Source organism: Carcharodon carcharias, chromosome 2 (assembly GCF_017639515.1).
Source record: "Carcharodon carcharias isolate sCarCar2 chromosome 2, sCarCar2.pri, whole genome shotgun sequence".
In the NCBI taxonomy this organism is placed as follows: domain Eukaryota; kingdom Metazoa; phylum Chordata; class Chondrichthyes; order Lamniformes; family Lamnidae; genus Carcharodon; species Carcharodon carcharias.
Window position 1 is genome coordinate 183,369,122 of NC_054468.1, and position 26,821 is coordinate 183,395,942.

Below are 26,821 nucleotides of genomic sequence, written 5' to 3' on the forward strand. Positions count from 1 at the left end.
CATCTGCAAACTTCCCAAACAAGCCTCCCGCATTTAAGTCCTCATCAATAATATATGACAAATAGCAAGGCCCCAACACTGAGCTCTGTGGAACGCCACTGGAAACTGCTTTCCATTCGCAAAAACATCAACGACCATCATCCTCTGTTTCCTGTCGCTGAGTCAATTTTGGATCCAACTCACCACTTTCCCCTGTATCCTGTGGGATCTCACTTTTCTGACCAGTCTGCCATGTGGGACCTTGTCAAATGCCTTTCTAAAATCCATGTGGACTACATCCATTGCACTACCCTTATCAATCCTTGTTACTTCCTCAAAAAATTCTATTACATTAGTAAGACACGACCTTCCCCTAACAAAACCATGCTGACTATCCCTGATCAATCTGTGCCTAAGTGACAATTTATCCTGTCTCCCAAAATTGATTCCAACATAATTTGCTCACCACCAATGTCAGGCTGACCGGCCTATAATTTTCTGACCTATCTCTCGCACCCTTTTAAAATAATGGTACAACGTTTGCAGGCCTCTAATCCTGTGGTACCTCACCTGTACTACACCTGCTGCCTTGAAAAAGCAGACAAAATAAAAGAGTTAGACTTCGGTTTGAGGTATGTAATGGGCAAACACACTCCTCTCATTTTATGAATGTTAAGTGGGGGCTATTCAGTGGGACATTAATTTCATGGCATTAAATTTTTTTGGTAATCACCCCATTCATGACCATTACATCTGTTTCTATACTGGTATAGCTGCTACAGCTCTGTACTAAATGGAATATGGGGACTTTAGGTATTAAATATCAACAGAATAAAATTCAGAAATATTTGAATCACTAATAAACCTCCCATCATGTTGCACATGTGGTGTTTAAGTTTTCAGGTGAAGCAGGGTCAGGGGAACTAATTAGACCAGGGAATGCAGATGCAAAACAGTGCCCTACCGAGAGCAATACATGCTAGCTTTATTTTAATGTAACCCCTTCATTTCATATTATTTAGTAAAATAGCAAAACTTAAAGCAATTTGGGAAGCAATGAGCAGTTAGAGCTTGCATGTAATACAAGCTGAAGAGCTGCAATACACAAACCAAATAATATAGTTACATCAATGGCAAGAGGCTGTGCTTTGTGTGACATATTTACAGATATGGTTTCCAGTAAAAATATAGGTACAAGATTTTGTAATGGGAAAACTGACTTGTATACAGATATAATTTTTTAATATTGTTAACATTAGGTTTTTCCACCTTTATTTAGCTGAGAGAGCATAGGCATTGCATAATTAAAACACATGAGAGAAAAATGCAAAGCTTTACTATGACACAAATAGATGCCCATCTTGGTGCATTTGCATTATATTTCAGTAATGACAACATACTCAAAAGCCAAGCGTTTATTTTTAGCATGCCACTGAGAAAATTGGCTTTAAACATGGAGACTTACTGACTATACCGCACTAGAAATTATCATCTCCAACAGAAATAAAATTCTTCTGCCCACTGTAGCTTTCACCAGTGCTATTCCAAAAAAGTGACAATTTTCCCAAAATCGCTTCAACAAAAAGTTCTCCATATGGTTTTTCATATGGAGTGGGGCATTTAAATTAGATTTTACTGTACAAGTCTGCTGCCTAACTTCCTTTATCGTAATGGAAATACTAGTAAGCTGGGCTATTACCTAGAAAACTTTTCTTCTGCCAGTCTCTCTCGAATGCAAAGCTCCCGTTCACGTTCTGAAAAAAATTGAAATTAAATTAAAAGCAATGCTAACAGTATAGTTTCCATGTACATTTTTACTATTTGACATATTCAAAATCCACTTTTTGCAAACTGAAACAGTTATGCAAACAGTTTGTTGCACAAGGTTCTGCATTGATCAAACATTCAGAGAATGATGGGAAGTTCAAAGTGGTATTCTGGATTATGCAAATAAATTTTATTATAAACATAATGCTCATGTATGACAATCTCAATGTTGCTTCCTCTTCCTGTAATGCAACTGAACGTAATTCGGATTTTATGACAAACAAGTCAGTTACACAAACTGATTTGCATAAGAAAGAGTTGGCAAAACTTCATCAGCTAGAAGCTGGTGCTGAGGAAACAGGAGAAAGTATGCATAGTAAACTATTGTTTTATTTTGAAGTACCTTTATTTCCTATATTCTACCTCCAACAAAAGAAACTTCACAGATCAATTTACTTGTGATCAACCTGGGTAATTAGGTCATATTATATGTACTTTCAATCAACTGCTGCTCCATTTCACATCCTCAAACAACTAATAGAGGAAGAAAACCCAAAGAACTGAAACCTTAAATAAACTTGCTATTCTGTGCTGCATTTGAATTCAACAATTCTAAGAGGCAGATCTCAAACCCACATAAAATCCAATAGGAACATGAGACTCTTCCATTCTGTTGCAGTAAACTATAAATAAATAAAATAAAATCAAACAAGTATAATTACGTTCAAGAAACTCTTCTCTTTCTTTCAAGGCCTTCTCTCTGTTATGAAGCTGTTCCTCTTTAAGTTTCAGCTCAGTCACCAGTGGGTCACTGTCCTGGAGATTTTCATTCTCTAAAGATCTCTTCCCTCGTCTTTCAGCTGATATTTTTCGCTGCTCTTCAGCCACCAAATCAGCAATCAAGATGTGCTGTATTAGCTCATCCACAGAAGGCCTCAGATATTCCTAGTACATAAAAGATAATCGATCACATTGAAAAAAGAAGCCACAAGTCGATTTCATGAAAACAAATAATCATTTTGGTGCGTGACTTCCACTTTTCCCCTTACCCTCCTTAGTGAGAAGTCACTTAATTTAAAGCAGTGTACAGCATTACAAATTATTCACATATTGGTTGGTTCTAGATGGAGTGAAAACCCAAAAACAGTACAGATCAATGCTTTCAATGCAGAATTGCATCATGCAAGTAGCCTCCATCATGTTCTTTAAAAATTGCTTTATCCCACTAGGTTTTCCTTCTTGAGCAACACAGGGACCAGGGTCAATCCGACTTGATGTTTGCTTAGTTCAGTGCTCAAGATTCCTCAATATCAGCTCATGACATTGATTAGGATTATGGTCCTGTGCTAGCAACCCTGAGTCCAAGTTGGGAAATGGAGTCTGGTCTGGTCATTTATGAGCTGATACCAAATAAAAACAACCATGAAAACTGCTGGCTTGTGGTATAAAACAATTAGGTCATTGATTTCTTTCAGGGAAGCAGAGACCCTGTCTGGCTTTCAAACAATTGCAGTCTCTTACCATGTAGTTAATTCTAAACACCCTCAGTGAGGCTAGGCATAGGCAAAAAATTCTGCCTTGCTACAAGTAGAACTGCTGTATTATTTCTAATAGGTAGGAGATTTTAACCACTGCAATATTAATAGACGATTCAATAGTATGGCCATCTGTTATAAGCTACATATTATCTGGTTCGGTGTCACCAGGCGCTCCCAAAAGTGGAACCCCATGTCCCTTACTTATTGAGACTGTATCTTTTGCTGCCAAGCACCAGCTAAATAGTGTGAAATGGGGATGCTACATAGAATCCTTACCTTCCTAAGAACATTTTTTTAAAATTCAACTGAACGGCTTGGTATGTTTGAGATAATAGCTTGCATATTCACCAATGGCATAACATTTTGGGTCATACCTGTATACCTGAACTGAACTTTATTAATAAGGATCACTGCTGGGGTCACAGCTGTTCACACTCCATATAAATAATTTGGATGTGGGCACCATATGTAACATTTCTAAATTTGCTGATGACACAAAATTAGGTGGGAATATAAGTTGTGAGAAGGGTGCAAGGAAACTTCAAGGCCTCCTCCGGAGGTCCCCAATGTCACAGATGCCAGCCTTCAGCCAACTTGATTCACCCCATGTGATAAAGAAACAGCTGAAGGCACTGGATACTGCAAAGACTATGGGCCCTGACAATATTCGAGCAATAGTACTGAAGGCTTGTGCTCCAGAACTTGCTGCACACCTAACCAAGCTGTTTCAGTGCAGCTACAACACTGGCATCTACCCGGCTACTAGGAAAATTGCCCGGGTATGTCCTGTACACAAAAAGCAGGACAAATCCAATCCAGCCAATTACCGCCCCATCAGTCTACTCTCAATCATCAGTAAAGTAATGGAAGGGGTCATCAACAGAGCTGTCAAGAGACACTTGCTTAGCAATAACCTGCTCACTGATGCCCGGTTTGGGTTCCGCCAGAGCCACCCAGCTCCTGACCTCATTACAGCCTTGGTTCAAACATGGGCAAAAGAGCTGAATTTCTGAGGTGAGGTGAGAATGACTGCCCTTGACATCAAGGCAGCATTTGACTGAGTGTGGCATCAAGGAACCCTAGAAAAACTGGAGTCAATGGGAATCAGGGGGAAAACTCTCCACTGGTTGGAGTCATACTTAGCATAAAGGAAGATGGTTGTGGTTGGAGGTCAGTCGTCTCAGCTCTAGGACATCACTGCAGGAATTCCTCAGGGTAGCGTCCTAGGCCCAACCATCTTCAGCTGCTTCATCAATGACCTTCCTTCCATCATAAGGTCAAAAGTGGGGATGTTTGCTGATGATTGCACAATGTTCAGCACCATTTGCGACTCCTCAGATACTGAAGCAGTCCATGTCCAAATGCAGCAAGATCTGTGCAATATCCAGGCTTGGGCTGACAAGTAACAAGTAACATTCGCACCACACAGGTGCCAGGCAATGACCATCTCCAACCAGAGAGAATCCAACCATCACCCCTTGATGTTCAAAAGCATTACCATCACTGAATCCCCCACTATCAACATCCTTGGGGGTTAGCATTGATCAGAAACTGAACTGGACTAGCCATATGAATACTGTGGCTACAAGAGCAGATCAGAGGCTAGGAATCGTGTGACAAGTAACTCACCTCCTGATTCCCCAAAGCCTTTCCACCATCTACAAAGCACAAGACAGGAGTGTAATTGAATACTCCCCACTTGTCTGGATGAGTGCAGCTCCAACAACACACAAGAAGCTGGACACCATCCAGGATAATGCAGTCTGCTTGATTGGCACCACATCCACAAACATTCACTCCCTCCACCTCCGACACAAAGTAGCAGCAGTGTGTACAAGATGCACTGCAGGAATGCACCAACGCTCCTTAGACAGCACTTTCCAAACCCACAACCACTACCGCCTAGAAGGACAAGGGCAGCAGATAGATGGAAACACCACCACCTGGAAGTTCCCCTCCAAATCACTCACCATCCTGACTCGGAAATATATCGCTGTTCCTTCACTGGCGCTGGATCAAAATCCTGGAACTCCCTTTCTAACAACTCTGTGGGTGTACCTGCACCACATGGACTGCAGCGGTTCAAGGTAGCAGCTCACCATCACCTTCTCAAGGGCAACTAGGGATGGGCAATAAATGCTGGTCCAGCCAGTAAAGCCCACATTCCATGAATGAATAAAAAAGGAGGACTTGGACAGGCTAAGTGAATAGGCAAGAATACGGGAAATGGAATATAATGTGAATAACTGTGAAGTTATCCATTTTGGTAGAAAAAAGCAGAATATTTCTTAAATAGTGAAAGGATGGGAAATGTTGGTGTCCAAAGGGACCTGGGTAACCTTGTTCATGAGCCACTAAATTCTAGTATGCAGGTGCAGCAAGCACTTAGGAAGGCAAATTGCATGTTGGCCTTCATCGTAAGAGGATTTGGGTACAGGAGTAAAGGTGTCTTGTTGCAGTTATATCGAACAGGTGAGACTGCACCTGGAGTATTGTGTACAGTTTTGGTCTCCTTATCTAAGGAAGGATATACTTGTCATGGCGGGAGTACATTGGAGGTTCACCAGACTGATCCCTGGGATGGCAAGATTATCTTTTGAGGAAACTGGGCCTATAGTCTCTAGAGTTTCTAAGAATGAAAGGTGATCCCAATGAAACTTAAATTTTTTTTAAGGGGCTAGATAAGGTAGATGTAGATAGGATGATTCCCCTGGTTGGTGAGTCTAGAACCAGGGTACAGAGTCTCAAGATAAAGGGTAGGTCATTTAAGACTGAGATGAGGAGGAATTTCTTCACTCAGAGGGTGTTGAATCTTTGGAGTTCTCTACCCCGGAGGGCTGTGGAAGCTCAATAATTGGGCATGTTCAAGACGGAAATGGATGAATTTCTGAATACTAATGACATCAAGGCAGTTGGGGATAGTGCAGGAAAGTGGAGTTGAGGTGGATGATCAGTCATGATCTAATTGAATGGTGGAGCAGGCTCGACGGGCGAAATGGCCTATTCCTGTAGCTATGTTAGGATTGTTCTTGTATATGTTAAATGTAGCAAGTGCTAAATAGATATCCAAGAAGTGCCCAGAAAAACCTTTCATTCATGCAAATTCTTAGCTTAGAGGCAATTCATCTGAAATATCAGTAGTTGCATCTTTATTGTTTTCCACAGAAACAAGGATTGATACATAATGGACAGAAGAATTAACGTATTTTATGAAATAAGCCAATTTGTTTTGCAATTCTTATTGGCATGCTTTTCAAACCACCTTCCACGACGAAGGGACAAGGCTTATGTGAGCACATGAAATTTCAGTAGTCAATAAATGGAGCAAAGATGCAGTGCTAGCATCCCCAATTCACGTCATTATTTAACAGGCATTGGGCTGTAAAAGGTGCCTTCTCAATTGAAAGGGGCATGGGCCTCCACTTGTGGGAGCAAAAGGTGATACCAAGCCAGAGAATATGTAGTGAATAATCTGAAAATTTAAATGGATGGTCATGCCATTGAATCAACTGGTAATAATACAGTAATAAAAGTTTCTCATACCCGTTAGGAAATAATATAGAGGCTCCAATACTGGGTATAAATACAGATTTCAAAGAGATGGTAAAGCCTTGATTTTATTAAGTAAACATAGAAGCATTTACAGTACAGGAGGCCATTCAGTCCATCGAGTCTATGCCAGCACACCGTGAACAATCCAGCCAACCACATTCCTCAGCTCTATCCCCATAGCCCTGCAAGTTTATTTCCTTTAAGTGCCCATCCAATTTCCTTTTGAAATTATTTCATCTTTCTTCCACCACCCTCACAGGGTGTGTATTCCAGGATATTATCACTCGTTGTGTCAAAACAGTCTTCCTCATAATCCCCCTGCATCTCTTGCCCAAAACCTTATGTGTACCCAGTCCTTGTACCATCAGCTAATGGGAATTTTTCCTGGTCTACCTTAATCAAACCTGTCAAAATCTTGCACACCTGTATCAAATCTCCCCTCAGTCTCCTTTGCTCCAAGGGGAATAACCCCAGCTTCTCCAAGCTAACCCTTGTGTCTAAAATCCCCTATCCCTGGAACTATTCTGGTAAATCTCCTCTGCACCCTCTCAAGAAACATCACATCTTTCCTAAAGTGTGGTGACCAGGCTGGACACAATACTCTAATTGTGGCCTAACCAGAGCTTTATAAAAGGCTTACCATAACTTCCCTGCTGTGCAGCAAGTTATCTGTCTACTGCTAACATATAAGGTTAGAAAAAAATCATAAAAATCTACATTGTATAAAAAGAAAAGTTGATACTAACCTTAAGGTTTAGCATCCTGCCAAGGAGTTCATTCAGTTCATCAGAATACCGATAAGGAATTCGTCTAAACTTGCCCTCTCTTATTTTCTCTGCTAATTCCTTCTGATTATATGCAGTGAAAGGTGGGCTTTAAAATAAAATTATAAATTGAGTCAACTATTCTTCTACATCTATTACATATGTTATAACCCAGAGACAAAACATGATTGTATAACCAATAGCAAAGCTTAAACTGGGCATGATAGCAGCAAAGTGTCATTTGACATCAAGTAAAAACTTGAAAGATGCGTGATTCTAGCTATGTCAAGGTTTTCTAGTTCCAAAATTATTTACTCATAAACTCAAGCTAAAGAAATGCTACACATAAATTTTGAACTTTACCCCTAACCATGTTGTATGTCTTCAGTACTCAAATATGACCACTAGGTGTCATTATCCCACACATTAACATCTCCATTTTGCACCAATTGCACAATGTAATCATATAATTCAACAGTTGTGATACACAATAGCATAGAGCATAGCCAGAAGATTGCACAAAAATGTACTGATTAGGTGAGAGTCTAAGTTTCTGTTAAAATTAATTTGAATAACAAACGTAAAATAATTTTTGAATGGGCATAACAGACAGGGTGATGGAACGTAATTATTCTTTATTTCTTTCCATCATAAGTATTCCGTGATGTGTTTAAGATTGATAGTCTGGTGAAGTTTTATTACTACAGTTGGAAACGAGTTGTCATCAAAAATAAGCATTTTATAAAAGGGTAGGCTATGCTCCACCAGTGAATAACCCAATTTAAAAATATGAAAAATGTCATTAAAAATCTATACCGAAACATTTTATAATTTCACTGGTGTGCTCTAGTCAGTTTCTTCATAAATTATATCTTTTGATATGGAAGAACTTTCAAACCATGTCTGCTAAAGCACATCTGTCTAAGAAAAGTAGCATAATTTGAGAACCTTCCCGAACCAGCGCTGTCAGTGGAAACTAACAATTTTGACTTGGAGATGTGACCAATTTTATGGGCGGAGCCTGATTTAGCATAGAAGATTGCAGAACACACTAACACAAATAGTTTTGAATGTACTCACTAATGTTTAAAATTCCCAAATCTTCTGTGCTGGTTTGGTCAATTCCACCAGAATTGCACTATTATCATCAGTGTAAACAATGGAAACTCAATCATTTTTTTTAAAGAACAGATGCTTAGAAATTATTTCCGAAAATTTTACTTGTCTTAGCTCAATTAGATTAAAATACTTCAAAACACTTTAAAATTGGCACTCATTTTTGATGACTTAATAAAATTTTGAAATGATATTTCTATGCATATCTGAGAGGAATATATATACATATGAACATCTGGATTAGGAGGAGTAAACCACTCGACCCTGCTCCGCCATTCAATAAGATCATGGCTGATCTGATTGCAACCTCAACTCCACATTCCCAACCTCAACTTCACCTTTCCACCTACCCCCAATAACCTTTCATCCCTTTACTTATCAGGAATCTATCTACCTCTACCTTAAATTGTTCAGAGACTCTGCTTCCACCGCCTTTTGAAGAAGAGTGCCAAACACTCACTGAGAGAAAACATTTCTCCTTATCTCTGTCTTAAAGGGCAGACGGGGGCAGGGGAGAGGGGCAGGAAGAGAGCTCGTGCGCGCGGGCTGGGGGGGGGGGGGGGGAGAGGAAGAGAGATCACGCGCACGGGGGCTGGGGGCTGGGGGGGGAGGAAGAGAGCTCGCGCGCGCAGGCTGGGGGGGGGAGTAAGAGAGCTCGCGCGCGCAGGCTGGGGGGGGAGGAAGAGAGCTCGCGCGCGCAGGCTGGGGGGGGAGGAAGAGAGCTCGCGCGCGCAGGCTGGGGGGGGGAGGAAGAGAGCTCGCGCGCGCAGGCTGGGGGGGGGAGGAAGAGAGCTCGCGTGCGCAGGCTGGGGGTGAGGAAGAGAGCTCGCGCGTGCAGGCTGGGAGGGGGGAAGGAAGAGAGCTCGCGCGCACGGGCTGGGGGGGGAGGAAGAGAGCTTGCGCGCACGGGCTGGGGGGGGGAGGAAGAGATCTCGCGTGCGCAGGCTGGGGGGGGGAAGAGAGCTCGCGCACGCAGGCTGGGGGGGAGGAAGAGAGCTTGCGCGTGCAGGCTGGGGGGGGAGGAAGAGAGCTTGCGCGCGCAGGCTGGGGGGAGGAAGAGAGCTCGCGCGTGCAGACTGAGGGGGGGGAGGAAGAGAGCTCGCGTGCGCAGGCTGGGGGGGGAGGAAGAGATCTCGCGCATGCAGGCTGAGGGGGGGGGGAGGAAGAGAGCTCGCGCGCGCAGGTTGTGGGGGGAGGAAGAGAGCTCACGCGCGCGGGCTGCAGGGGGGGGAGGAAGAGAGCTCGCGCGCACGGGCTGGGTGGGGGGGGGAAAAAGAGAGCTCGCGCGTGCGGGCTGGGGGGGAGGAAGAGAGCTCGCGCGTGCAGGCTTGGGGGGGGGGGGGGGGCGAAGAGAGAGAGTGCACGCCGGGGGGCAAAGACCACAAGCGGCAGGTGTGTGTGGCAAACTAGTGAGCGCACACATGTCTTTGGGTGGGGGGAGTGAGTGCTTGTGGGAAGTGTGTACGCGTCTGGCTCACATGCAGGATTCCCACACACCCTCACCCCCACACTGACACACAATCACACCCACTCACATGGTGGGCGAGTGAGAGTGAGCATCGAGGGATTGGGAGTGAGCCAGACAAACAGGCTCTATCCCCTCACACTCTAATGGTGATCTTTATTAATTACTCTTTAATTATCTATTTATTGTTTTGACATTGCTTTATTTTTGCTCAGTAAGTTGCTTCTTTTGTTTATGCCTGAACTTTATTTTGAAATTCAGGTTTAATGTTGTGCCAAACCTCATCTTCCTTATATTTGCACATCAGCCCATTGAGTGAAGAGAAAATGGAAATGTGACCCCCACCACTGCCAAGCAAAAAGGTTGGATAAGCCTGGTTTGGACATACAAAATTCTTCCAAGGCTCAACAGGGTAGGTGTAGGAAGGCTGCTTCCACTGGCCGAGGGTGGGGGGGGGGGGGGGGGGGGGGGGGGGGTGCGGGGGGGCGTCTAATATTCATGACCAGGGGACAGCTTCCAGGATTTTCCAGCCCTGTCATGGGCAGGACCCGCTGCGGGCGAGGCAGCACTCCAGCCAGAAGTCCATTGACATGCAGTGGGACCGAAAGATCACGGTGGCAGGTGGGTGTGGAAAATCCCACCCAGAGACTCAGAATAAGAGGTAGGCCATTTAGGACTGAGATGAAGAGGAATTTCTTCACTCAGAGGGTAATGAATCTTTGGAATTCTCTACCCTAGAGGGCTGTGGAGGCTTGAGTATGTTCAAGACAGAGATGGATAGATTTCTAGTTATTGAAGGTATCAAAGATATGGGGATAATGGTTTTGAGGTAGAAGGTTAGCCATGATCTAACTGAATGGCACAGCAGGCTCGAGGGCTGAATAGCCTATTCCTGCTCCTATTTCCTATGCTCCATTGTTAATAAAGAAGATAACTCATTAATTTTCTGTAATTTTCCAAGACATAAAAGGCTGCAGCTGGAAATATAACAAATTATCCAGTCATTTTACTGTTTTGCTGTGCACAAATTTCTTTGTTCTTTCAGCACCATTGAACCCCAGGCATTCACAAAATTTACAAGCTTTGGAAAAGCAGAGAGCACTGCTTGAAATGTTTTTGAAGTACCAAGACTGATACATTGGGCAGAATTTTCCAAGCCCACTGGCAGTGGGTGTGTGATAGGTGGCGTACACGGAAAATATGGCGTGACTCACTTCAAAACGGCAAGAAGGCGGATCACGATCTTCTGCTCAGCCCGAGGGCAGGCCACATTCCCAGCCATTGGTCAGCAGGGAGCTAATTGTAATATATAAGCATATAATTAAAAGGCCACACTGCCAGACTCTTGGAACACTGCTGTATCATCCATCCACTTCGGTGGGAAAGCACGCCGACGTGTTTTACAACAGCATACAGGTAATGTGCACTTGGCAGCCTTCACTTTGGGGGAACTGAGGGAGTGAGCAGCAGCGTTCTCTACAGCTCACCTGTGGTTTACCGGCCTCAGGGGGGTGGGGGATGCTGTCCGGGGGCAAGTGGTGGCCAGCCTCAGAGGCAACTGCTGGGGTGGGGGGGTCAAGTGCTGCCCTGGCATTGTATCCTGCGCACAGGCAACTGAGGTGGAGGGGCAGGATAAGCGAGGGGAGCGGCCACACATTAGGGACACCTGTATAAACTGACCATGCCTCTGCAACTAAACAGTTCACGTGCAGCCACAGTGATATAATTAGGGTCAGGCTCCTAGCCTACCCACCCATGCAAGCAACGCTGAGGCACCAAAGAGCCACAAAGTGCTCCATATCTTACCCCACCCACCACCCCCACCAGCACAGACATTGAGTCCTCCACCACTTTATTGGACTGCGGAGCAGTTGGACTGCACACATTGTACAATCTCCTCACCAACGCTAACCATGTAGCAGTCACTGCTGGAGGCACTCACAGCCCCTTGCAATCTCAGCATCCTGGTTTGGACCAGTATCTACCATGTCGCAGGTTGACAAGGCAGCCATGCAGCAGACTCTTCTCTGGCCATCCAAGGGGGGACCAGCACTCTCCGGGAAGCATTAAGGGGGGTCACACAGGGCAAGGAAAGGTGCTAAGTACAGCTATGATAACCACGTCTCTCTCTTTCATGCTGCAGAAGGACCATATCAGGATTATGGATCCTGGTGACCTAGCCGTATGCCTGATGACCCACAGAGACTGTAGAAGACGGAGGAGAGAGCGACTGAGGCACCTGGCAGCACAAAGGCAGGAGCAGCAACCTCATGAAGAAAGGGCAGCAGGAACTGCTGCACACACTGCCCAGGAGCGACAGCGAGCCATGGCTGGTCGGCACCTATCGACACCGAGGGTCTACAGACACCGCCTGCCATTCCTGCAGATGACTGAGAACCAGGGTCGCTGATGACTGCGCATGTCAAGGGACCTGGTGGCTCACATCTGCCACTTACTGCAGGACCTGGCGCCAAGTGGACATGGAGGGCATTTACTGCCAGTGGCTGTGGAAGTGACAGCAGCACTCAATTTCTATGCCAGTGGCTCTTTTCAGGGCTCCACAGGTGACCTCTGTGGGGTTTCACAATCCGCCACCCACAAATGTATCTGAGAGGTCACGGATGCCATCTTCTCCATGGAACACAACTTTGTGCTGGGACAGCCAGGATGCAAGGGCCATTGGATTCACCCTCATCTCAGGATTCCCACAGGTGCAGGGTGAAATTGACTGCAGTCATGTGGCACTCAGGTCTCCATCACTACACTCAGTGGACTTCATCAACTGCAAAGGCTTCCATTCACTGAACGTGCAGCTGATATGCGATCACCAGAAACGCATCCTGCAGGTATGCGCACAGTTTCCAGGAAGTATGACGGCACCTACATCCTGAGTCGCACAAAGATCCCTGCAGCCTTCCAGGGTCCACAGAAGCTGCAGGATTGGCTCCTTGGGGACAAGGGCTAACCGCAGAGGCTGTGGATGATGACACCCATGCAGTGGCCTCAGACTGCAGCAGAGTGACACTATAATGAGGCTCATGCAGCAGCTAGCAACATGGTGGAGCAGACTATGGGGATGCGGAAGATGTGGTTCCGGTGTCTGGACAAGTCTGGTGGAGCCCTGCAATACAGTCCATAGAGGGTGTCACGGATCGTTGTTGTCTGCTGCACCCTTTACACCCTGATGCTTCAACGGGGAGAGGAGCTGGCTGAGGAGGAGATGGAGGAGCTGCACGTCTCCGCCTATGAGGACGACCCCAACGGGGATGAGGGTGAGGGGGGTCCTCAGTGGTGCCAAGGGGATGAGGCTCTCGCACTAGCTAGACAAGGCAGGCGCACTCGGGAGGCCCTCATTGCTGCCAGATTTGTGGAGGATGATGATGATGACATGCTGTGAGGTGTCCCACAGATCCCCACATCGCAGACGTGAACGTTTGACTCCAGTCTGGCTTATTGCAGCATCAATACCCTGTGATGGAGATGCGGTGGAGGCCCTAATAGTCGATCAATCACAGGAGGATAATGACAACATGCAGTGGAGGTGTCCCCATAGATCCCCACATCGCAGTTGTGAACGTTTGACTCCAGTCTGGCTTATTGCAGCATCAATACCCTGTGATGGAGATGCGGTGGAGGCCCTAATAGTCGATCAATCACAGGAGGACAATGACAACATGCAGGGGAGGTGTCCCCATAGATCCCCACATCGCAGTTGTGAACGTTTGACTCCAGTCTGGCTTATTGCAGCATCGATGCCCTGTGTGAATACCCTGTGAAGGAGACGCAGTGGAGGCCCTAATAGTCGCTCAATCACAGGAGGATGATGACAACATGCAGTGAGGGCATTCCATAGATCTTCACATAGCCCGGAGAATGCCTGACTCCTGTCTGGCCGAGGGCAGCTTGCTTGCGCTCCATGATCAGGGCCATCTCAGTGACATAGCCATGAAACTTTAGGTACATCTGATGCTGTATGTGCCTTCAGCACCTCAGCCCTTCAGGAGCTGGTGCACAGCATCACTGGTCGCAGATGGCATGATGGGGGCCAGTCCCATCTTAAAAAGGTGCTGAGAGCACACAGATAATGAGAGAACTCTGTGGCGCCTGCCCACTATATTCTGGCAGCAATGACCAGCACCACCAAGGTGCAGCAATCAGTAAAGTTTCCAGGGAGTGTGAGGTTAGACCATCACTGGTCTGAAGGCTGCACAGAGCACAGGGAAGAGGCCCTGGACTGAGAGACTTGCCTTTTGTCTGGTGCAGAAAGGTTTCACATTTGAGTGACAAGAACACTGCTCCTCAGAATAAGGAGCCACAGGCAGGGTGACATTCTTAGGAGTTTATTGACAATAGTGAATAACAAGTGATCAACACCCATGTCCAGGCTGTGCAACTATTTTTACCTAACTTTCCTAACCTTGTCTTGGTGCTCCCTGGATATCCACAGCAAAGGTGGAGTCAGCCTGCTGATTCCTACACCCTGTCTGTGATGACTTTGGCAGGTGTCCTCTGGAGGGCCAAGACTTTGAGGGCCCTGGCCTGCTTACTGGGTCCTGCTGTGTGGCAGTGGCACAGTCTTCGGCCTGTGAAGCTGGATCAGCGAAGGTCACAGAAAGATAGGATTCGGATGGGCCGGCCACTCCCAGAGTCAACAGGATGGATGGCTCCCAGAGCGTGTACATGCTGATCCTCCTCCCTATGGGTACCCGAGGGCCCCTGGCTGACTCCGTGAGCGGAAGGGGTAGCTGGAGTGAAATCAAGCTGCCCAGCACCCCTCTTGCGTACACACTGTTGGAGGCCAACTATGTCATCAGCAATGGAATTAAGCCCACGCAGCAGTGCAGGAGTGACATCCTGGACCAACGTCTCCATGGCGACCTCGGTGCATTGCAATTCCAGCGCTATCGCGTCAGCCTGAAGATGGACAGACTCCTCCATCGTGCCTTGCAATCTGAGGAGTGCAACGGACATCCCTTCCTGTTGTTCCCTAGCTTGCCTTTGCAGCTCCAGCAACTATGATATGTCTGACTCCAGGAGCTCGTCATCTGAAAGATCCATCCCACCGAGGTGTGTCTCTCTGCGCTGGTGGAGGGTGTGGGTGAGCACTGTGACGAGACTTCAGGGAGGGTGACTTCAGATTCCTCTTCAGGGATCTCTTCAGAGCTTGATTAGAGGCCCCGTGTCATGGACTCTGTCAGCTGTGCCTGCGAAAGCAAGGGGAGATAATTAGTGCATGGCAGTGGTCTGTGAAACAGGACACATCTCTCACAGCATGGTTGTCTGATGGATGTTGCACTGCTGGATCCTCATTTCGTAGAGCAGCGCTGAGCTCACCGTCAGCACTGGACCAGTCCTAGTCATCATCGGCCAGCTGGATGGCTCTGTTTTCAACTTCTGTCAGATTTCCGGCATCCCTCCACCTATCTGCAACCTTTCACTCCTGCTGTGAGCCAATTTGTCCTGCATGGATAGAGGTGGGAAGAGTGTATTAGGATGCCTGCGGGGCCAGGTGATAAGTATGCCTGGCCTGTGCGGGTGGCGAGTGGTCCCATGGATGGGATGAGGACAATGACGGTGTGTGAGAAAGATTGAATGGTGATGTCCCTTGCACTGGCAGTGAGTGAGGGCCCTGTGGATGCGTGATGGGTTTGAGTGTGAGAGAGTTGGGAATGATGAAAAAAAGAGTGATTTACCCTGGAGGAGATCATTCACCCTTTTGCAGCACTGGGTGCCTGTCCTGCTCTGCAGGGCGTTTGCCCTGACCACCACTGCCACCGCCTCCCCAAGCCAGATTGATGATATTGCTACCCATCCTGCAGCCAGAGCAGGAAAGAGCACATCCTGGCGGGCCTCCACGGCATCCAGCTGTCGCTCAAGTGACCCATTGTTGAAGCGGGGGAGGGCTGCACTCTTGCACTTCTTGCCTTTGTTGGCCATGTCTCCCAGGCAGCGGTGGTGAGCTGGTGGCGATAAGCTCTTTGCTGGCAGCTGCTTTTTAAAGATGGCAGCTGTCATGATGCAGCAGCAGGGTGATGGCAAACTGGCGAATGAGAGCCAACCCGCCATGGAAATGGCATGCTTCCTGGGAATGCATAAATAACAAGGCAGACTCAGGAAGATACGGCATGAAAACCCATTTTCCTCAGCGGACAGAACTCCATTTTACCCACCCGCTAGCACTTAGTGCAATTCTTGGAAAATTCCACCCATTGTGTCTGAAAATTGTTCTGCAAAGCCATATTGTGACATATACCACTGTCTTCTCTCTCCCCACCCCAATTTGTTAGTAAATATCCAAGGATGATTTTGATCTTTCCTCCTTGCGTTTGAACAATCCAGCTTTATGCAACATATTCATGTCTATCAACTATCAAAGCCTATCCATCTCTGCAGAAACAACAGGAAACACATTTTCCATCTATTTAAGCAGGAAAGCTTCCTACTTAGACATCTTAAATCAATTTGTTTCTTCGTCCAACACCTAGGTAGAGCTGTATGTTTTGCAGAGTGGAACCCAACCACTCCCCATCTTAGAGATGTAATTCCAGAATTTCAAAGACTCAACAAGAAAACAAAAATGGGTTTCTCCCCCGCCCCCTGATTTGGAAAGTTTCAGAGAATCAGTCTGTACACAACAAATTATTCTTAAGCAAGTTATCCATTTATAACAAAAATTAGAGACAAATGGCAAAAATAAACCACGAAGCAAAATAAAACAATTAAAACACAAGCTCTCAATCAAAACAGAAGATACTGTGGTTAGAATAACCTTAGTATGGTACTTACGAAAGTGCACAAAGTTCATACAACAGACATCCCAAGGACCATATGTCAGACTTCTCATTGTAAGACATGTGATTAATTTGTTCCTGCAAATCAAAACATACAAATGGATAATATAAATTTATATAGCCAGTAACCCAATAATTGTCATCCTTAATTTACCCACTCTAGTTATTTGGGTTATCTAACTTGCATTAAAGTATCAAAGTAATGAAAAATAATGTAATATTTAACAATTAGATCTAAATGTGATTGAATAATTAATAACCCTTAAATAGGCACTATATTCAAGAAACCTTTCCTATTGAAAAGGGGGAAATTTAACTTTTCTTGGTTAAGTAACAAATCATTATGTCATCCATTAAATTCGGAAATTATTGGTTAAATTAGGTACGCAAAAAAGGAACACCATCATTTCAGGATTACTAACACTGATTATTGCACATATTCCCATATATTACAAGCAAAAAATATATACTCACTGGAGACATGTAATATGGAGTGCCAACAAAAGTTTTGGCAAAACTAGTGTCATGTTGCAAAATCCTAGCCAAACCAAAATCACCTAGTTTGACATTATGCTGTACATCAAGAAAGACATTAGCAGGCTTGAGATCTCTGTGTAGCACTGTGCGCCCACTTTCACTGCGTCTGTGACATTCTCGTAAGGCCAAAGCTAATTGAGCAAGAACACGCAGGGCAAAATCTTCTTCTAAATACCGCCTGAAAGACAAATAGATTTTTTTTTAAATTTTGAAAAAGAAACAATACTCCTCAAAATATTCAGCAAGAAACATAACCTAATTAACAAATTCATAACATTTCTACAGTTCAGTTTAAACAAAACACACAAACAACACAGCAACAATATACTGTATAGGGGTTATCTTTATTATTACCTGCTGCAGCATATTAGGTGCTGTCATCATCATTATTTAGCATTTTGGAAGCAGAGATATTAGAATCATTTCTTATTTTATATTATTGTGCCAGTATCTGCCTGATGATATTTATTCTGCTGGGGTACAAGTCCACAGGGACTCTTTGATACCTCACCAAACTGTCTATTTTTATTCATAAATAAGAAGTAAAATTGCAAAGGCTAACTGAGTCTACCTGAAATGGTAGTTTTCACAAGTACTGCCTAGTCTGAGTGATTTCTTTCTTTGCTTTTGACGATGAATCATGTGTGATATTTGGCACCAAATGTTAGTAGACTATTTGAATGTAGAGGCCAAGCAGCTAAGTCAAATGCTACCCCCAACCAACATTCATACATTTCCAGTAGTTTTTAACATTGACCAATGGAGAGCATTTAATTAAGGGAGAAAGAAACTTCACATTCATAAGTTTGAAACAAAGGTTAAAGTTATTTTCAGCTTGAATATACTTTCTTTAGCACAAGAACTGAGACATCTTTGGAAAGATAATTTTAAAAGTATCAGTTTATTCAAGCACATTATTATTCTATAAAGGTTTGGGTTAGAATTAGTATTATGGACATACAATTGAGTAATTTAAATTTAAAAATATTTTGTTATTTTTGAAAAAAATCTGTTCTTTTGATGGGGGGGATCGTAGAAAAATAGACTGTAATTAACTGAACATCAATGTGGACAATGCAACAAAAAGAATTAAAACACTGATCATAATTAATGGAACAGGAGGCTCTGGCACACTCAGCATCTTTGAGGCTTGGCTTGGCATTTTGAAACAGTTGTTATTTCCTTACTGATGGGGATTAAAAAATCAAATTACAAACTATCCTGCTTGAGTTTGAAACAACTTACAAGTAGAATCTGTTTCGCCACGAAGTACGTCCACATATATTTAGTTGAAATGTTTTGGAAAGGGGGTGAAATTGAACTGTTACTGGCGTTTCAATAACTCAAATGCTGCTTTTGCCATGAAAAGAAAACCCCTGGAGTGCATTCAAGTAGAAATGGAAACTTTTTTTATTGACATATTACAAAATGCCATCCAACCTAAGTTCCATACCACAACCTTTGAAATAATCTCTTTAAATAATGAAGAGCACACTATACTGGTTGCTAACATTATGCAACAAGACCAGTCGCAATCCTGAGCCCAAGGCCTCTTTCTCAAGTTTCTCTGGAAAGCTGAAACTTTAGCAATTCTCTCTAGTTAAAAATCCATGCATTTCCCCTCCCAAAAGTCAGCTGCCCAGTGGCATTTTCCTGATGTATTTTTGGAGATGGAAACAGTAGAAATATGGCTACAACAGGAGGAGACTGGTTAACCTACATATGCATAGCCTAAATTTGACCTGAAAGCAATACACTAGTCGCACAAGGAAAACGTCAGAAGCAGCAATATACAAACGCAAACTCCCGAGTTTAAAGAAAAGTTCAACCTAAAACCTTGAATTACGAAAATTACTTTCTGGATCAAAGTTGGAAATTAAATGTGTCTTCATAGGTTTCAACATTAAACAATGGCAATATGGCTGATACATAAAACATGGGCGAGGGAAGTTAGTCTGAATTAACATGCAGCCATTCAAGAAGCTTTACAGAACTTTGCTGACAAAACGTCTCATGCAAACATGCTTTTGAGCATACCTGGCAGAACAGAAAGATTAAGAAACTCGAAGCAGAAGGACAATGGAACATATTGGACAAAAAAAAAGTGAATCCTATCTACAATCGTGATGAAAGAGGCGATGTCCACAGCTGCTTAATGACTAGCAGTGAAAAAGGTAAGAGAGGGATTAGTTAGCTGTCACTTTGGGAGAATAGGACCCAGCTAATATGTTCCAAATCATGAGTACGCAATTACTTGTGGCTTGTAATAGAATAAGTGTCATAATATTACATAATTTCACAACAGCTTGTATTTATATAGCATCTTTTAAAGTAGTCAAATGTCCCAAGGCATTTCACAGGAGTGTTATCAAACAAAATTCTACATTGGGCCACATAAGGGGATATCAGAGCAGACGACCAAGGTTTTATGGTGTGTCTTAAAAGGAGGGAAAAAAGGCAAAGAGGTTTACACACGAACATGCTAACAAGGTGCAGGGGTAGGCCATTCAGCCCCTCAAGCCTGCTTTGACATTTAATAAGATCATGGTTGATCTGACAGTAACCTGAAATCTGCATCTCACCTACCCCCGAAACCTAACACCCCCTTGCTTACCAAGAATCTATTCACCTCCGTCTTAAAAGTATTCAAAGACTGTGCTTCCAACACCTTTTCAGGAAGAGAGTTCCAAAGACTCTCAACCCTCTGAGTGAAAATATTTTGCCACATCTCGGTTTTAAATGGGTGACCCCTTATTTTAAACAGTGACACCTAGTTCTACATTTTTCCACAAGAGGAAACATCCTCTCTACATCCATCCTGTCAAGTCACCTCAGGATTTTATATGTTTCAATCAAGTCGCCTCTTACTCTTCTAAATTCCAGCGGATACAAGCCTAGTCTGTCCAAAATTTCCTCATAAAACAATCCACCCGTTCCAGGTATTAGTCTGGTAAACCTTCTCTGAACTGTTTCCAACACATTTACATCCTTCCTTAAAAAAGATAACAATACAGTACACAGTGCTCGAAATGTGGTCTCACTAGTGCCCTGTACAACTGAAGCATAACCTCCCTACTTTTGTATTCAATTCCCCTCACAATAAATGATAACATTCTATTAGCTTTCCTAACTACCTGCTGTAATTGCATACTAGCCTTTTGTGCTTCATGCACTAGGACACCCAGATCTCTCTGCACCCTCTCACCATTTAGATAATTTGCTTCTCTTTTAGTCTTCCTGTCAAAATTGACAATTTCACGTTTTCCCACATTATACTCCATTTGCCAGATCTTTTCCCACTTACTTAACCTAACTATATATTTTTGTAGCCTCCTTACGTCCTCTTCACAACTTACTTTCCTACCTATCTTTGTGTCATTAGCCAATTTAGCAACCATCCCTTCAATCTTTTCACCCGAGTCCAAATTGTAAACAGTTGAGGTCCCAACACTGATCCCTATAGCACACCACTTGTCACATCTTGCTAATCTGAAAAAGACCCATTTATGCCTACTCTCTGCTTCCAGTTAGCCAGCCAATCTTCTATTCATGCCAATATGTTACCCCCTATACCATGAGCTTTTATTTTTTGCAATAAGCTATGGGAGAAAATTCCAAAGCTTAGGGCCTTGGCAACTGAAGGCATGGTCAACAATAGTTAATTAAAATTAGAGATGTGCACGAGGCCAGAATTGAAAGAATGTGGATATTTCTGAGGGTAGTAAGACTGAAAGTGGTTAGAGATAGGGAAGCAACCCATGGATGGATTTGAAAACAAGAATGACAATTTTAAAGTCAAGTATTGCTTAACTGGGAGCCAATGTAGGTCAGCGGGCACAGGTGCGATGGGTGAACCAGACTCTTGAGAGTTAGGATCTGGACAGTGGAGTTTTGGATGAGTTCATATGGACGTTGGACTAATAGTTGCACATAAAACTACAATATCTTGTGAGTTTCTTGAATCAAGTGCAAACAACAGACAGTGAGTGCAAAACACAACTTGTTGCTTGGCACATAAGTTATCAAACTTGGGTCTTAAAGGGGCATCACATATCAGCAATTTACTGTCTGCCTGGGGCTAAGCATATCATATAGTACGATATCCTGAGGACTTTGTATACTAAGTTTTGTTTTCTCCTTAATTGTAATGGATAGTAGTTTCTATTGCTGCTTACTAATAAAACGTTTTTCATATTATTTATACAGTCCTTTAGAAATTGGGAGAGGAAGCCTTCAAGAGTCTCTTGATTTGTAGCCTTCCACCCAAACACAGAAATGTTTGAAACATTTTTTTTTCTCCAAGCAACAATCCTAGTACAATAAAATTAACAGAGCTACAAGTGAAGTGCTCTCCCTTTCTCCTGGATTGTATTCATTGACAAAATCTCATTGGAATAGAAGTCAAGTAAGTTTAAGAAAAAATTACACTGAGAAGTCATACAGTTGTGACATGATGCATCCTTCTAAAAAAGAACTATGGATAACTTATGTTCATATCCAATGAAAATTAAAAAACTCAGGTCATACGATACAATATTGCATGAATGCCTGTATCACGTAACACATTAAAACACATTTTACCTTTCTCGTATACACTTGTTAATCAGACTGGCCAAATCTCCTCCTTCACAGAACTCCATTACTATGTACAATGTTGCATTTGTTCGGTCAATAATGCGGTCATAATACCGAACAATGTTTGGGTGTTTAAGTTCACGAAGCAAGTTCACCTCCGAGACAAGCATCTGTTTCTCTGCCTCAGACATGGATCCATAGTCCATCTCCTTCCAGACCAGGACCTGCAAAAGTTAGTTCATGTAATGAATATCCATTTCAGGCAAATGACAGTAGTTTTGGGTTGCAAAGATGGGTTAGTACATTTCTTTTTTAAAGTTGAAATTTGAGGATTATGTTTATAATCAGATTATTCAGTAAATTTTGCGGTATGTTGAATTGCATATTTATAAGGCCTCATCATTAAATATAAACTTGAACAGTTTAATTTTTGAAATTTAGCACAGGATTCTTTCGGCTTGACAACTTGCACATCAGCATCACATAAGGTATATGTTGGATGCAATCCTACTTGTGACATCTATATCTCATTCTTCGATTATCATGAAAGGTCAAAGCTATTTGGATCCACACTAGTTATATTCTTTGCAAAACAAAAATTATTCTGCAAGGCACATAGTATTTTAGGTGTGCAAATTCATTCTGCCATTCAGTGAAAAACGCTAAGTAAAAACCAGGCTTTAGAAATTAGCAATGGCACTGAAGTGATTCAAAGCAACTCACTTACCTTCCAGTAGACAACTTTAGGGAAAGTGAAGGATTTCCCTCCCTCTTATCCTCTGAAGTGAGAGGTAATGAATCTCACGCTTTCCTTTGAGCAGGAACAAATAATACTTGGAAGCTAATAACAGGCATACATCATAGAATTTCTGATTTTTTAGTAATTAATCAAAATTTTGTCAAATGACTATCCGTGACAATTAAACCAATCATGAGTCAATGGTAGTTACATAGTATATCCTGACATGTTAACCAAGATACCTACTGCAACCCAAAATAACATGTCCATTATATGCCAGCATAATATCCACTTCTCTACCTCATCAAAAACAAAAATACCTAGAAAAACTCAGCAGGTCTGACAACATCTGTGGAGAGGAACACAGTTAACGTTTCAAGACCGTATGACTCTTCAACAGAACTAAGGAAAAATAGAAAAGAGGTGAAATATAAACTGGTTTAACTGGGGGGGTGGGACAAGTAGAGTTGGATAGAGGGCCAGTGTTGGGGGAGATAACCAAAAGATGTCATAGACAAAAGGACAAAGAGGTGTTGAAGGTGATGATATTATCTAAGGAATGTGATAATAGGTGACATTAAGGGTAGAAAGCAGGACGAGCAAGGTACAGATAGCTCTAGTGGGGGGTGGGGTGGGGGGAAGGGATCGAAATATGCTAAAAGATAAAACAATGGATGGAAATACATTTAAAAATAATGGAAACAGGTGGGAAAAGAAAAATCTATATAAATTATTGGGAAAAAAGGGATCAGAAAGGGAATGGGGATGGAGGAGAGAGTTCATGATCTAAAATTGTTGAACTCAATATTCAGTCCGGAAGGCTGTAAAGTGCCTAGTTGGAAGATGAGGTGCTGTTCCTCCAGTTTGCGTTGAGCTTCACTGGAACAATGCAGCAGGCCAAAAACGGACATGTGGGCATAAGAGCAGGTTGGAGTGTTGAAATGGCAAGCGACAGGGAGATCTGGGTCATGCCTGCAGACAGACCGAAGGTGTTCCACAAAGCAGTCACCCAGTCTGTGTTTTGGTCTCTCCAATGTAGAGGAAACCGCATTGGGAGCAAAGAATGCAGTAGACTAAGTTGAAGGAAGTGCAAGTGAAATGCTGCTTCACTTGAAAGGAGTGTATGTGCCCTTGGATGGTGAGGAGAGGGTAAGTAAAGGGGTAGGTGTTGCACCTTCCGCGGTTGCATGGGAAGGTGCTGTGGGAGGGGGTTGAGGTGTAGGGGGTGATGGAGGAGTGGACCAGGGTGTCCCAGGGGGAACAATCCCTGCGGAATGCCATCGGGGGGGATGAAGGGAAGATGTGTTTGGTGGTGGCACCATGCTGGAGTTGACCGAAATGGCAGAGGATGATCCTTTGAATGCGGAGGCTGGTGAGGTGATAGTGAGGACAAGGGGGACTCTTATCACGGTTCTGGGAGGGAGAGGAAGGTGTGAGAGCGGATGCGTGGGAAATGGGTCAGACATGGTCAAGTGCCTTGTCAACCACCGTGGGTGGAAAACCTCGGTTAAGGAAGAATGAAGACATGTCAGAGGAACTGTTTTTGAAAGTGGCATCATCAGAACAGATGCGACAGAGGCGAAGGAACTGAGAGAATGGCATGGAGCCCTTACAGGAAAGCAGGGTGTGAGGAGCTGTAGTCAAGGTAGCTGTGGAAGTCAGTAAGCTTGTAATGAAGATTGGTGGACAGTCTATCACCAGAAATTGAGACAGAGATGTCTAGGAAGGGAAGTGTCAAAGATGTACCATGTAAAAATGATAGAGTGGAAATTGGAAGCAAAATTAATAAATTTTTCCAGGTCCAGACGAGAGCATGAAGCAGAACCAAAGCAATCATCGATATATCGGAGAAGGAGTTGTGGGAGGGGGCCGGAGTAGGACTGGAACAAGGAATGTTCCACATATATCGGGTATGTTTCCACCTATTTCCATTATTTTTAAATGTATTTCCATCCATTGTTTTATCTCTACCTTTTAGCCTATTTCGATCCCTTCCCCCACCTCAGCCCCACTAGGGCTATCTGTACCTTGCTAGTCCTGCTTTCTACCCTTAATGTCACCTATTATCACATTCCTTAGATAATATCACCACCTTCAACACCTCTTTGTCCTTTTGTCTATGACATCTTTTGGTTATCTCCACCTATCACTGGCCCTCTATCCAGCTCTACCTGCCCCCCCCCCCCCCCCCCCCCCCCCCCCCACCCCCACCCCCCTTAAACCAGCTTATATTTTATCTCTTTTCTATTTTTCCTTAGTTCTGTTGAAGAATCATACGGACTTGAAACATTAACTGTGTTCCTCTCCACAGATGCCGTCAGACCTGCTGAGTTTTTCCAGGTCTTTTTGTTTTTGTTTTGGATTTCCAGCATCTGCAGTTTTTTGCTTTTATCTCTACCTCATCACGTTGGCTACATCTTCAGATTTAATTACTCCAAACCTTTCCTGGCTGAGCTCTCAAACTTCCAATTCCTAGTGGAAGCAAGTTCCACATTCTAACTGAGAAGGCTGTAAAGTGCCTAGTCGGAAGATGAGGTGTTGTTCCTCCAGTTCCTCTGCTCCCCCCACCCCCACTAGAGCTATACCTTGAGTGCCCTACCATCCATTCTTAATTAGCACATTCGTTTAGATATATATCACCAACTTCAACACCTATGTGTTCTTTTGTCAGTGACATCTTTTGATGATCTGCTTCTATTACTGCTTGATTGTCCCTACAACCACACCACCCCTCTCCACTTCTCTACCCCCCCCCCCCCTTACACACACACACACACCTTAAACCAGCTTATATTTCACCCCTTCCTTGGATTCACCTAGTTCTGTTGAAGGGTTATGAGGACTCGAAACGTCAACTCTTTTCTTCTCCACCGATGCTGCCAGACCTGCTGAGTTTTTCCAGGTAATTCTGTTTTTGTTCCACATTCTAACTTGCTCTCTAGATAAAGAAGCTTCTCAATTCTTCACTGGATTTATTAGTGACTATCTTAAATCTATGGCCCCAAGATGTGGTCTCCCCTACAAGTGGGAGTTTCTCTACATTTACCCTATCAAACCCTTTCATTATCTTAAAATATCTATCGGGTCATATGAAAAAAAAGATGCTCAGTTTACGACTCAGTCTGGTATCACCCTTCTGAATCATTTTTGACTTTGACTGGAGCTATTGGTTGGTGAAGAAATTGGGTTATTTTGACCAACACATTCAAAAAGGGTAATGAAGAAGCTTTCCAATTGGCCAGGGAATGTGGCGGCGGCGGTGGGGGGTGTCACAGTCATGTGATGAGACCTCCAGTATTTGGTGGGGATTAGAGCTAGCGGAGGCTTTGTCTCTCCCGATGAGCTGAAACTACCCCAGCGAGTGTTTTAAAAGTTTCTCATGACATCCCACTAAAACATCTCTCTCTGCATCCATTAGCGTGGTGGAGAAACTGCCGTTTAATTGCTCAGTTAGAGAGCAGCAAAGCCTCGCTCACCTTCCCGTCCGACTTCCGTCTGATCTTCTGGCACCTGCCGTAAGAACCGGAGCCGATACTCTCCAGCAGTTCATAATCCTCCAGGCGAGACGGCATTTTTCTTTACGCGGCGAATGGCCACCGACGTCAATAGCCCCGGTTTGAGTTGAAGGCGACGCTGCGGGCTCGGCCGCTGTCTCTGTGTGTATGTTACCAACCAGCCTGTGCCCGAGTCGTGAGCCTTACGGACCGGAAGGCGCGAGCCACTCGCCAAACTTTCAAACCTCCCCGCCCCCCTCCTTAACTCCATTCCGATTGGTCGGCGTCTCGACCTTTGATTGGCTCATGACCATAACAAAATAATTGCCTTGGCAGCGGCTGGCGGCGCGGGAGCAGCGCGCGAAATTTAAACGCGATTAGCGTTCGAGCTGGATTTTCGTTGTCTAGGATTTCGGGTCGTGTTTTAGTTACAATTTATTCAGGCATTGTTGAAAGTCAAGTACACGTTAGTTTGTTGTTGGAGACAAGATGATCCAATTTCTA

At 43.9% G+C, this 26,821-nt stretch overlaps 1 protein-coding gene across 3 annotated transcripts in view; it reads right to left on the reverse strand.

The window, feature by feature from the left end:
- nek2 (NIMA-related kinase 2) overlaps positions 1–26,821 on the reverse strand; it is a 50,486-nt gene that overhangs the window by 5,905 nt on the left and 17,760 nt on the right. Inside the window, exons 1-7 of one of the 3 annotated variants that reach the window (XM_041213769.1) lie at positions 26,300–26,522; positions 22,091–22,308; positions 17,447–17,687; positions 16,968–17,050; positions 7,583–7,709; positions 2,469–2,691; positions 1,679–1,733 (exon numbers count right to left, since the gene is read on the reverse strand). In XM_041213769.1, the coding sequence (XP_041069703.1) occupies positions 1,679–1,733; positions 2,469–2,691; positions 7,583–7,709; positions 16,968–17,050; positions 17,447–17,687; positions 22,091–22,308; positions 26,300–26,395 (1,043 nt within the window). In that variant the 5' untranslated portion in view covers positions 26,396–26,522. Of the gene's footprint in view, positions 1–1,678; positions 1,734–2,468; positions 2,692–7,582; positions 7,710–16,967; positions 17,051–17,446; positions 17,688–22,090; positions 22,309–22,811; positions 22,901–26,299; positions 26,523–26,821 lie in introns of those variants that run through there. The other 2 variants (XM_041213770.1, XM_041213771.1) reach the window with 2 other exon arrangements.